Source organism: Humulus lupulus, chromosome 3 (assembly GCF_963169125.1).
Source record: "Humulus lupulus chromosome 3, drHumLupu1.1, whole genome shotgun sequence".
NCBI lineage: Eukaryota > Viridiplantae > Streptophyta > Magnoliopsida > Rosales > Cannabaceae > Humulus > Humulus lupulus.
This window is the reverse complement of record NC_084795.1, coordinates 181,920,154-181,933,269: the sequence shown is the minus strand read 5'-3', so window position 1 is coordinate 181,933,269 and position 13,116 is coordinate 181,920,154. Positions and strand designations below refer to the sequence as shown.

The 13,116-nt window shown below is 38.8% G+C and overlaps 2 protein-coding genes across 2 annotated transcripts; both read left to right on the top strand.

The window, feature by feature from the left end:
• The first annotated feature begins 580 nt into the window (after nt 1-580).
• On the top strand, nt 581-2,205 carry LOC133825254 (uncharacterized). The gene is made up of 3 exons (XM_062258220.1): nt 581-1,272; nt 1,432-1,807; nt 1,969-2,205. The coding sequence occupies exons 1-3, from the start codon at nt 581-583 to the stop codon at nt 2,203-2,205; spliced, it is 1,305 nt and encodes a 434-aa protein (XP_062114204.1).
• Nucleotides 2,206-2,715: 510 nt separating this feature from the next.
• On the top strand, nt 2,716-3,624 carry LOC133825253 (uncharacterized). Its single transcript, XM_062258219.1, has one exon. It carries the CDS (start codon nt 2,716-2,718, stop codon nt 3,622-3,624), a length of 909 nt encoding a protein of 302 aa, XP_062114203.1.
• Nucleotides 3,625-13,116: the final 9,492 nt, after the last annotated feature.

The following is a 13,116-nucleotide window of genomic DNA, read 5'->3' as shown; positions in this document are numbered from 1 at the left end:
CGGGGAAGCTCCTTCTAGGAGAAGCTCTTCAAGTGGTCTTCGTGGAAAAAGTTCCGTGCCTCGCACGGAACAAGACCAGGCGGTCGAGTCATGGAGGAGGCATAGTTGGAATGATATCCGCCTGACACAGAATCCCGCCTGACACGCCCGACAGGTCAAAGCCGCACACATCCCAGCACGCCTAAAAGTACTATTTCGCCTACTGTTCCGCTGACAACTTGGAAAAGACGGCTGCCTTTGTGCATTCCCCATACTTTCACGTAAATATACCTACATAGAGCCTGGTAGCCAGGTGACTACGGTAATTGTATCCCCTATTTATGGCTGGTGTAATTAAGACTCATGTGAGTAGAGAAAAACCCTAATCCAAAACCCTAGCTATAAAGACCCCCTCATTTTACAATAGGGGGGACGGCCAACAAATCACATAGCAAGAACTCTACTAAAATCTCTCTAGCTTCATCTTCTCCAAGAGAACCCGAGAGAAACACTGTGAGGTTGTGAGTTCCTTATACACCAGCTGTTTGACTGTTATTCTCTACAAGTATAATAACATCGACTCGTGGACTAGGGCTCGTTAATGCCTGAACCACGTAAAAATACTGTTTGTTCATTTACATTTATGCATTTCTATAGCTCTTGTCTTTTTATTATTCTGTTCGTATTCATTTTCGAAAAACTCGGTAAACACAATGAGATATTGAATTCGGAGGAGCGTATTGGTGCTAGAGTGAAGTATAGGAAGTCTGTTGAATTTAAAGAATGTGTAGAATACTATCAATTAGAAGATGTAAAGTATAGGGGCAATTATTGCACTTGGAGTAACAAGCAACAAGGTGATGATAGTATTTACTCCAAAATAGATCGAGTACTTGCTAATCAAAAGTGGCTAGATTGTTATATTGAAGCAGAAGTCTTTTTTCTGAATGAAGAACTGTTTGATCACTCGCCTGCTTTGCTTTCGGTTTATCAGGAAAGGAATTATGGGAGGAAGCCGTTCAAGTACTTTAGAATGTGGAGTCATGCTCTTGATTTCAAAAAGAATTTGGCTAATGTTTGGAGTAGAGGAATTCATGGGACTGCTATGTTTCAGCTGGTCTACAAGCTAAAACAAGTTAAGTTGATGCTTAAAGACTTGAATAACAAAGATTTCCATGATATCCCTAGTGCTGAAATGAGAATGAGGTTGAACCTCCAGGATTCTCAGGAAGCCTTAAAGCAAGATCCTTTGAATAAGGATTTAATTCAGAAAGAGAAGGAGGCTAGAGCTCAGTATGTGGCAGCAAAAAAAGCATACCAGTCTTTTTTATAGCAAAAGGCAAAAGTGCATTGGCTTAAGGAGGGAGATGAAAACTCGGCTTTCTTTCATGCAAGTATCCGAGAAAGAAGAGCTCAAAACAGAATTTACTCTATAACAGATGCATCTGGAAGGTGGTTAGATCAACCTGAACAGGTTCAAGAAGCCTTTCTCGATTTTTATGAAGGGTTGCTGGCAACTAAAATGAGTGATAGAAGAAGTGTTATAAAAGAGATTGTGATGCAAGGGGCTGTTGTAATGGAAAGGCAGGCTCAAATGCTTATAGCAGACTATATAGAGGAGGATGTGAAGCAAGAAATATTCTCCATTCCTGCTAGCAAAGCTCCAGGACCAGATGGCTATAGTAGCTCCTTTTTTCAAGATAATTGGGAAATTGTTGGCAAAGAGGTAAGTGAAGCCATTCTTTCTTTCTTGCATTCTGGGAAGCTTTTGAAGGAAGTAAACAGTACTGTGTTGACTCTTGTTCCTAAGAGTAAATGCCAAAATTTGGTGAGTGATTACAGGCCGATAGCATGCTGTAATGTTATTTACAAAGCAGCCACAAAGATGATCTGTAACAGACTAAGGCTTATCCTTCCTGATCTAGTAGCTCAAAATCAGGGGGGTTTGTTCATGGGAGATTTATAGCCCACAATATCATGGTTTGTCAGGACCTTGTTAGACATTACGGGAGGAAGCATACAAAGGCCAATTGTATGATCAAGCTTGATTTACGGAAGGCCTATGATACAATAGAATGGGACTTCCTGGAAGAAATGCTAGCTGCTTTCCAGTTCCCAAGAAAGTTCACAAATTTGATTATGCAATGTGTGACTACACCAAAGTTTTCTCTGATGTTCAATGGATCACTACACGGTTTCTTCTCAGCAAAACGTGGATTAAGATAAGGGAATCCAATGTCTCCTCTTCTATTTGTGTTGGGGATGGAGTATCTTTCTCGTATCATGATGAAAATAGGACAGAAAGCAGACTTTAAATTTCATGAACGATGTGAAGGTTTGCAATTAAACCACCTGAGTTTTGCAGACGATGTGCTCTTATTTTGTCATGGGGATTTTAAATCCATATACTATATGTTGCAAGGTCTGAAGCTATTCTCAAGAACATTTGATCTTCATCCAAATGAGGCTAAATCAGCTGTATACTGCAGTGGTATGGCAGAGTAAGAGGTACAAAGAGTCTTGGAAGCTTCTGGTTTCAGTAGAAGTGAGTCACCTTTCAAATACTTGGGGATCCCTATTTGTGCCAAAAGAATTTCAGCCAAGGATTGTGAAATTATTTTGGAGAAAATGGTTGTTAGAATTTGAATTTGGAGCTCTCGTAATTTGCCTTATGCTGGAAGAATAATGTTGATCAACTTAGTGCTCATTTCAATCCATTCCTATTGGTCTTAGATCATGATAATTCCTAAGGAGATTTTGAAAAGGATTAACTCTATTTGTAGAGCTTTTCTCTGGAAGGGTACTTCGGATTATATGGGTCCGGGAAATGTGGCTTGGGACATGCTTTGTAAACCAAAAAGTGAGGGAGGAATGGGATTTCAGAACATTTTGAGTTGGAATATTGCTGCCATTGGGAAATACATCTGGACTGTGGCTAGTAAGAAAGACAACCTTTGGGTAAAATGGGTGCACAATGTGTACATTAAAGATGTGGATTGGTGGGCATATACTGCCCCGACACAAAGCAGTTGTTATTGGAAGAAGATCGTGGCTGTCAAAGAGCAATTTAAAAGCTACATAGTTGCTGGTCAATTTGTTCAACTTGATTACAGTATTAAAAAAGGGTATTTGATGTTGTGTCCTTCTCAAACTCGTGTTTCATGGAGCAATGAGGTTTGGGGGAGGCTTAACTTACCAAAACACAGTGTTATTTTGTGGTTGGCTAGGCTGGACAGGTTGAAAACGAAGCATAGGCTCCATAAAATTCGCATTGTACCAGACATCAGCTGCTTATTATGTGGACAAAGTGAAGAACATATTGAGCATTTATTTTTTAAGTGCCCATTTAGTAATAGGTGTATTAAAAGTCTCAAAGCAAGGCTGCGTTGGAGAGCTAAAGCAGAGACGATTTATAGCCTGCTGAGATGGATTTCGAGAGCTAAATTGAGCAGGTTCAAGAAGCAAGTTCTTGCTGCCGTTGTGTATCAGGAGTGGAAAGCCAAGAATGAGGTGTTATGGCTTCAACAAGTCAAGAGAGTGGAATTGGTAATACAGGCTATACTTAATGATGTTAAGAGTAGAATACACAGTATTAAGCCGGGAAAAGTTACATGTACAGATTGGGAATGGTTTGAAGCTTTGTAAATATAAAGTCATATATTGTAAAGAGTTCACATATGCAGGCCTGTTTTAGGTGCTGCTTATTTGTAAGGTTCTGTTTGGTATCAATGAATTTTTGATTTACCAAAAAAAAAAAAAATTTTAAAAGGGGGGGGGGGGGGGGGGGCTTTCTACTTCGGTTATTATGTAAAAACCGAAGTAGAATCCCCACTTCCTACTTCGGTTTTTACATAATAACCGAAGTAGAATTTGCCTAGCAAGGAAGCGTACCCCACTTTTTACTTTGGTTATTATATAAAAACCGATGTAGAATCCCCACTTTCTTCTTCGGTTTTTACATAATAACCGAAGTAGAAAATGCCCAGCAAGGAAGCGTACCCCACTTTCTACTTCGGTTATTATATAAAAACCGAAGTAGAATCCCCACTTTCTACTTCGGTTTTCACATAATAAACGAAGTAGAAAGCCTATTTTTCACTTTGGTTTTTAACTACTTTTTACTTCGCTCCAAACTACTGCGGTTGCGAATTTTAGCGAAAACCGAAGTAAATCCAGCTTAAAAACCGAAGTAAAAGCCATTTTTTCTTGTTGTGATCTTTATTTATTTTCATGTAGATCTAATATTAAACAAATTAATATGAGATAACCTAGAACATGTTTCTAAAATTGAATTCAAAGAGAAATAATGATAAGAATACTTACATTATACGCATCGGAATGAATGAGTCATTCCTTCAGTTTCTCTAACCCTTGTATCCTTTCTGTCACAGAGTATTACCAAGAAACTGAACCGATCTTCAATTTTCTTCATAGTCTTTCAAAGTATCCTTAGAATCACCTAGACTAGGGTGGGCAATTCTCAACACATGAGATAGATACAGAGAGAATAAGAGAGAAGAACAATAAGGCTTAGAGAGAATCTAAAACCTATCAGAAAACCAGTGTTTCAGAAATATGAGTTTATGACTTGACTTGTGTTTTCAACTCTCTCTTAACATTTCTTTTATATACTCAATTAGGTCATTTATTTAATTAAAAATCAATAAAATAATAGCCAATAATTAGCCCTATGTTGAAATTATCATGGGCTTTAGGCCCGTGAAATTTTCATTTGATTATAAGCCCGTTGGACTTAAAATTAAGGCCTGTATTATTTTTTATTGATTTAATTAATTAAATAATTATTTAAATCCTTTATCAAATTAATTGTTTATAATTTGAACTTTGATTTAAACTTATTTATTAATTTAAATACCAATTTATCTTAATTAATAAATCTTCCCTAACTTCTCTTTTCTTCTCTAAATTGTATAACTCTGTGAAACTACCCAAAATTGACCTGGTCAGCTTTGATAATTCTAATTGATAATTAAATCAATTAATTGAGACTATCTAGATGATTTTATCCAAGGTATAGTTGGGACCATGGGCCTATGAAATCAAGCTCCAATAAGTTATCATAAATCTAACAAATAAATTTACTAAATTATTAATTCATCGTAACTCCACTAAAGACTCGGAATTGCACTCTTAAATTCATAGAACGCTCTATAACAAATATAGATACGCTATTAATTATCCATTGTTACAACTATAATTGTCACTCAATCCTCTATAGACGGTCTACAATGAGATGAGACTAAAATACCATTTTAGCCCTTATTGTATTTTATTCTTAAAACACTTAGTTCCTTGTAAATGATATTTCAGTAAACTAATATTAATTACTGAAATGAGATCTCTATCATTTAGCACCTTGAACCAAACTAAAAGGAATCCATCATTTCACTTCTTCATCAAAAGCTATAGATGTTCATATCTATGATTAACACTCCCACTCAATTATAGTACCAAGTTCCCAAGATGTAAGTATGGGCTAGTCCGTAGGGTAAGCTGGTAAAGAACAAGTCAAAGAACTCAAATAATACAATTAGTTAGAATACTAACCACTCAGAATTGAGATTGAATTGACCTATGGTCAACTATATGATATGACCAGAATAGATAATAACGGTATGTTTACTTATCCTATCAACTGTCAATATCAGTCTAGTCCGATGTAACAAAGACATCCGATCTTATCTACTTTGCTAATGTTCTTGAAAGAACATAACACTACGATGTGTAAGTAGAACATTTTGTAGATTGGCAAGTCAGTGTAAATCCTGTGCACTGACTAATCTTAGGACTAACTTATTTTGAATATATAATCATATTTATATTCCACCGTGACTACGTCACGAAAAATACGATTAACTATATGCTCGGGATTGAATAGAAGTTTATATTAAACAAATAATCATGAAAATAAAACATGTGAGCAAAGTGATTGACCAAGTCAAAAAATGATTTCTATTATTTTATTGATAATGAATGAGATTACAAAGAAATTCGGTTAGGGCATAAAACCCTAACAAACTCCCACTTGCACTAATTGAAACCAATGCCTTAATTATACTAATCCTATTTCCTTAATATGCTTATCAAATGTAGCTTATGGTAGTGTCTCTGTATACGGATCTACAAGATTGTCTTCAGATGCAATCTTCATAACCTTCACATCTCCCCTGGCCACATATTCTTGAATAATGTGATATTTCCTTTCTATATGCTTACTCCTCTTATGACTACGAGGTTCTTTCAAGTTGGCTATCGCTCTTGTATTGTCACAAAACAACACAAGCGATTTATCCTATTTTGGAATGACACCAAGATCCGAATAGAACTTCTTTAGCCAGACTATTTCCTTAGTTGCTTATGACGCGGCTATGTACTCAGCCTCCATGGTGGAATATGAGATTGCAGGATGCTTTACCCTTCTCCATATCACAGCTCCACCCCCAATAGTAAACACCATTCCAGAAGTAGACTTCCTGTCATCGACATCAGTCTGAAAATCTGAATCGGTGTAGCCTACAGGGTTCAAAACACCACCCTTGTAGACTAACATATAATCCCTAGTCCATCTTAAATACTTCAGGATACGCTTAACTGCTATCCAATGTTCCGATCCTGGGTTTGACTGATACCTGCACACTACCCCCACTGCATAGCAGATATCTAGTCTAGTACACAACATGGCATACATCAGACTTCCAACTATAGATGCGTAAGGAACTTTTCTCATTGCATCTTCCTCTTCGAGAGTTTGGGGAGACTGCTTCTTTGAAAGATGAATTCCATGGCAGGACGGTAAATGTCCTTTCTTGGAATTTGTCATTGAGAAACGTTCAAGCACTTTATCTATGTAAGCTGCTTGAGATAAAGCTAAGAGTTTGTTCTTTCTATCCCTGATGATCTGGATACCTCGAACATAACTTGCTTCACCCAAATCCTTCATTTGGAATTGAGTGCTCAATCAATTCTTCACATCTGATAATTTCTTAACATTGTTTCCAATGAGTAAGATATCATCTACATAAAGAACCAGGAATATCACTATTTGATTTGCCTTTAGTTGGTAAACACAAGGCTCATCAATATTTTGTTCAAAGCCATAGGTTTTGATTATTTCATCAAACCTAAGATTCCAGGAACGAGAAGCTTGCTTAAATTCATAAATGGACGTATTCAACTTGCAAACTTTTCATTCTTGTCCAGCAACTTTAAAACCTTCTGGCTGATCCATATAAATTACTTGGTCAAGCTTCCCATTAAGAAAAGCTATATTGATGTCCATTTGCTAGATCTCATAGTCGAGAGCGGCTGCTGTGGATAGGAGGATGCGTATGGACTTGAGCATGGCTACCAGACTAAGAGTTTCCTCATAGTCCACGCCTTCTCTTTGGGTATAACCCTTTGCCACTAATCGAGCTTTATAAGTCTTGATATTTCCATCAACACCTCGTTTCTTCTTGTAGATCCACTTGCACCCAATGGCCCTAAATTCACTAGGTGCTTCCTCAAGATCCCAGACGGAAATTAAGTACATGGACTCCATTTCCTGTTTCATGGCTTCGAGCCATAGTTCCTTTTCAGAGCCAGCCATTTCCTATTTGAAAGACAAAGGATCATCGTCACCAGTGTCACCAACAACCATATTGGTTTCACCATCCAAACCATAGCAAACTGGGTTCCTAGAAACCATCCCACTACGACGAGGCTCCGTGACTGTTTTATCAGGAACATTGGTACTTTCTGCATTTAAATTGACTTGCGTTGGTTGAACATGAAGAGTGGGAATTTCATCATCAACATGCGTTGATGACGATGGAACATTGGTTAGAGTCAATTCTTTAACCATCTCTTCTAAAACTACTTCGCTGTGTGGTTTTAAGTTTTGGACATAGTCATTTTCCAGAAAAGTAGCATTCGTAGAAGTAAACACTTTCTTTTTTGAATGATTATAGAAAAGTCCACCCCGAGTACCTTTAGGATAGCCAACTAACATGCAAACTTCAGTTCGCGGTTCTAGCTTTCCTTCCTTTTTCTTCAGGACGTGGGCGGGACACCCCTAGATTCTATAATGGCGTAAACTAGGTTCACGACCATTCCAGCGTTGTAAAGGTATTTTGGGGATTGATTTAGACGGCACGACATTGAGAATGTTGTTCGCGGTTTCAATTGCATGTCCCCAGAAAGAAGTTGGTAGAGTTGAGTAACTAAGCTTGCATCGAACTATTTCCAATAAAGTTCTGTTCCGGCGTTCCGCTACACCATTTTGTTGCGGAGTACCTGGGGTAGTAAGTTGTGATAAAATCCCAAGTTCAGTTAAATGATCTTGGAACTGCATATCCAATTATTCTCCACCCCTATCAGATCGCAAGATCTTTAACGTCTTACCTAATTGGTTTTGAGCTATCGCTAGGAATTCTTGAAACTTTGAAAATGTTTATGATTTCCTATGCATTAGGAAAAGACATGAGTATCTAGAGTAATCATCAATGAAAGTGATGAAATACTCAAAACCACCCCTGGCTTGTACATTCAAATGTCCACAAACATCTGAATGCACAAGTCCAAGTGGTTCTTTGGCCCTATCACCCTTTGCAGAGAATGGACGCTTGGTCAGTTTTCCTTTTAGACAAGATTCACAGGCAGCTAATTCACCTAAGGCGAGTTCCCTCAAAGGCCCGTCCTTTGTAAGTCTTTGAATCCTATCATAGCCAATGTGACCTAGTCTCAAGTGCCATAAATACATCACATTATCGTTATCGGTCTTTTTACATTTATTGGTCCTAGGTTTAGCTACTTTGAATAAATCATTTTTAAGAGCAAGGGGTTCATTAGGTCGCAAAATATAAAGCCCATTTTCCAAACATGCAATACACAATTGTGATCCATTGAAGGAAATAGTTATATTAGAACTTGTGAAAGTCATAACAAATTATTCTAATTGCAACATGGAAACTGAAATTAAATTTCTACTAAAATCTGGAATAAAAAATACATCATTTAAAATTAAGTATTTATTTTCGAACTTTAGACGAGCTCTTCCTCTAGTTTGGACAGCAGTGAATGCTCCGTTCCCAACTCTAAGCTTTAAGCCACCTTCGTCCACTTTCTCCCACAAGAAGCTGTAAAGAGTTGCAAACATGGTTGGTAGATTTAGAATCAATAATCCAAATGGATTTATCATTCTCTAAAACACATGTTTCTAAGATAAATGAACTATAATCATTACCTTTGTTTTTCACTGCTAGAAACTTAGGGCAATCCTGTTTCCAATGCCCCTTCTCTTTGCAGTGAAAACTCTTACCTTTACCTTTGTTGTTCTTCCCCTTAGGCGTCTGTGCATTTGGTTGTACATTCGTCTTTGCAGCCTTTGTAGGCTTGGGGTTGTTGTTTTGTCCACCTTTCCTTTTGTTTCCAGCTTTCGAAGACGAAGCTTGGTTAGCTTCAGCCTTAGCTGGATTAGCAGCAGCAGTAGTACTTAACTCTTTTCTCCTCCCTTACTTGCTCCACCCATGATAGACTCAAAAGTCTGAAGCTCGTTCATGAGCTGCGTCAGACCATAGTTGAGTTTATTCAACGCATAGTTGGTGGTGAACGATAGGAAAGCTGGAGAGAGACTGTTGAGGATTAAACCAACTTGAGTTTCCTCATCTATTATTGCTCCATGAAGTTCAACTTCCTGAAAGTAGTTTGTCATTTTGATCAGATGATCGCAGACATGTTGAGAAGGTGCCATCCGAGCATTGGCATATTTCTTGGTGGCCTCAAAACGATTCTGCGCTGACTTGGCACCAAACATGTCTTGGAGATGATCCATGATTTTGTAGGCCGTCTCGACATTATCCATCTTTGTCTTGAGAGTTTCGACCATACTAGTCAACATGTAGTACTGCGTCTTGTTGTTAGCCGTTTGCCAACACTCATACTTATCCCTCACAAACTTGGTAGCTCCTTCAGCTGTAACTTCCGAGGATTCCTCAGTCATGATGAACTTGGAGTTGCATCAGTCAACACAATGTTGATGTTTCGCTTCCATTTAAGGAAGTTTTCTCCAGTGAGTTTCTCCATCGAAAGTTGAGAAAGGATGGGAGTCGACACAACCATACTTAAAACTACAGATTATCAATAAAATAGAAATCAATCACTTTTTCTCAATAAAACTCCTTGTTGACCTATGAAATTGGCCAACGGTTGTATGTACAATATACGACACATTTTGAACGGAATAAGTAATATAAATGACAGAATACGATTATCTTAAGTAAACACACAGAAATTTATAGTGGTTCAGCCCTGTTTTGATGAACAGTAATAACCTCATCGAACTCCCCTTGTTTCCGTTCCATAGTCGCCCTCTGAAGGGAAATTTCTGCAGCAAAGGCATCTTGCCTCGCCAGAAATTGCGCTATCTCCTCCTGGTGAGCGTTCTGTGAATCTTCTGCATCAGGTTGATCTCCAACCTCCACCCGAGGTTCGTTAATAGGATCTGTGGGATCCTGGGTGGTGGAGTCCCTGGGAGCACTCTTCTTGGTTTGACTGGGTTTTGGAGGCATCGTAAAAATGACGAAAGTGTGTTTCTTGATCTCGTACTCTCAATGAAAGCACCAAAATGTTGACCTGTGAAATTGGCCAACGGTTGTATGTACAATATACGACACCTTTTGAACGGAATAAGTAATATAAATGATAGAATACGATTATCTTAAGTAAACACACATAAATTTATAGTGGTTCAGCCCTGTTTTGATGAACAGTAATAACCTAATCCACTTAGTCAGTATTGAGTTACTCAACAATTACAAGTATGAACTCAGTAATTCACTTCTCAGAAGAGTTTTTCCAGTCCCGAAAAGAGTTAAAAAAGAAGTCCTTTTTATGAAGCCATGGGTCCTTTATTTATAGTACCCAGGGGCTGTTACACGATCAGTAGTACTGGAGATCGTGGTTTGGTACATGATCATGGTGAGTGGAGATACGTGTCTACCTTCCCACGATTATGAGATCGTGGGCCTTCTCTTGTTTCTATAGATCGTGGTGGATAATGCACGATAGGAACTTCTGGGAAATGATAAGTCTCTGTTGGTATGTCAGACTTAGGTGCTAGGCCTGACGACCAAAGTTTGGGTGCTAGACCTGTGACCTTCTAGGTGCTAGGCCTGTTGATCTTCGGGGTGCTAGGCCTGTTGATCTTAGTTTGAACGAGAGGAATTACTTCTCAGTGAAGTGTACTTGGGGGTTTAGGCCGACCACCCTATGGAGGATAGGTTCCGGTCAACCACCCCTATTGTCCTTGGGCATATTGGGACGACCACCCCGGGGTAGGGGCATGACCACTCCTAGGGGGTACAAGGCTTGCTTGGGCCGACCACCCCTAGGGGGTATAGGGCCTGCTTGGGCCGACCAACCCTAGGGGGTATAGGGCCTGCTTGGGCCGACCACCCCTAGGGGTACTGGCTTGGTCGATTTTCCTATAGGTCCTGGACCTATCCTTTTTGCCCGCGGTCTTTTCTCAATATTTTGTCGTTTTCCCCTGATTTGTGATGTCACGTGTCACATTCTCATTCGCCACGTCATCCATGTATTCTTGAGGGATAACATTTGCGCCCCAAGTTTATTGTAATGTACTCAACATTACGGTAAACTTGATCCATACCCGAGAAACACACCGTAGCAATACTTAGATAGTCAAGTCCCTCAAGACATTACATAATACTTTTTACTAATGATACTTTGCTTGGTACAAATTTTTCAGGGATAATTCGCAATTCCTAAAAATAATTAGGTTTTTCAAGGAAAATTAATTTCCTAAAAATCCAATATATTTTTCAAGGAAATCTGACATCCTAAAATTATAATATATTTTTCAAGGAGTTTTTAAGGTCCTAAAATTATAAATATTTTTCAAGGAGTTTTATTTCCTAAAAATATAAATATTTTTCAAGGAATTTTACATTCCTAAACATATAGATATTTTTCAAGGAATTTAAATTTAAACCATATTAGATATTTTTCAAGGAAATTTGAATTCCTAAAAATATCTTAAAATATCTTGTCTGCATGAGAGGTTATAAATAGATCTCTCTTTCATCACTGCTCCATGTGCCAGTTTCAAAAGGAACAGAGTCTAATTTTTCCAGGTCCTCATCAAACTCAGATTTTTGGTAAGTATTTTCTTCTATTCATCACATCATTTAATATAAATGTGCTTAGATTCGTAAGAAACACTTTGCCTATTTGAGGAATTTTTGTCTGAATCTTTTTTGTTGTATCTTGATCCAAAATAATGGACCGTCTTGAAAGATTTCTCTGTAAAATTTCTTAGCCTGGGCGATTTCCAGGGAAGCATGACCCTAGGCTAGCCACTTCAGTAGTTTTGGCGATTTTTGGGACTCCATACCCTAGTGCCTGCGATTTCCAGGGATAGGCCTAATTTGGGCCGAGCATCACCTTGGCATGGGCCGAGTATTTCCTTGGCATGGGCTGAGTACCCCTTGGCATGGGCCGAGCATTCCATAGGCTAAGCACTTCCTGCTTCTCCTTGTGCGATTTCAGGCATATGAATTGGGTTGGGCCGAGCACCTCTTGAGCTTAGTGGGTCGAGTACTTCCTTCCCTTCCCTTAGGCGATTTCCAGGGATATAATTAGGGCTAGGCCGACCACCTTAGGGGCTCATGGGCCGAGGACCTCCTTGGCATGGGTCGAGCATTTCCTTTCCTCCCCTTGGGCGATTTCCAGGGATAGAATTATGGCTGGGCCGACCACCCTAGGAGTCTCTAGGCTAAGTACCCCTTGCCTTAAATGATTTTCAGGGATTCAAGGTGGTCGGCCTAAGCATAAGCTGACCACCTGGAATCCCAAAAAATATTCTGGAGAATTGAATGATCCTTAGGTACCTTTCTGAAGCTTACTTCCTTGGGGCTGTCGACCTATGCTTAAGCTCACTGGGCCGACCCCCTGTCTTGCTCTTGATTCCCTCGTTTTGACTTTTTAGTTCATGAACCTGCCCCTAGCTGTTGGCTTTATTATGTTCATTGACAAATTTTAATCTTTATTTTTCTTCTGTTGCAGATGTCCAGCTCTTCTTCATCAGACAAGTCAGTAGGTGAGTGTAATCCTCAAGAG

Bases quoted from the DNA above. Each gene is read 5' to 3' on its own strand.
- LOC133825254 (XM_062258220.1), top strand. From the start codon at position 581: ATGCCTGAACCACGTAAAAATACTGTTTGTTCATTTACATTTATGCAT. The intron at 1,273-1,431 runs GTATGTGGCAGC...TGCATCTGGAAG, and splicing joins GAGAAGGAGGCTAGAGCTCA to GTGGTTAGATCAACCTGAAC. The intron at 1,808-1,968 runs GTGAGTGATTAC...ATGGTTTGTCAG, and splicing joins AGAGTAAATGCCAAAATTTG to GACCTTGTTAGACATTACGG.
- LOC133825253 (XM_062258219.1), top strand. From the start codon at position 2,716: ATGATAATTCCTAAGGAGATTTTGAAAAGGATTAACTCTATTTGTAGA.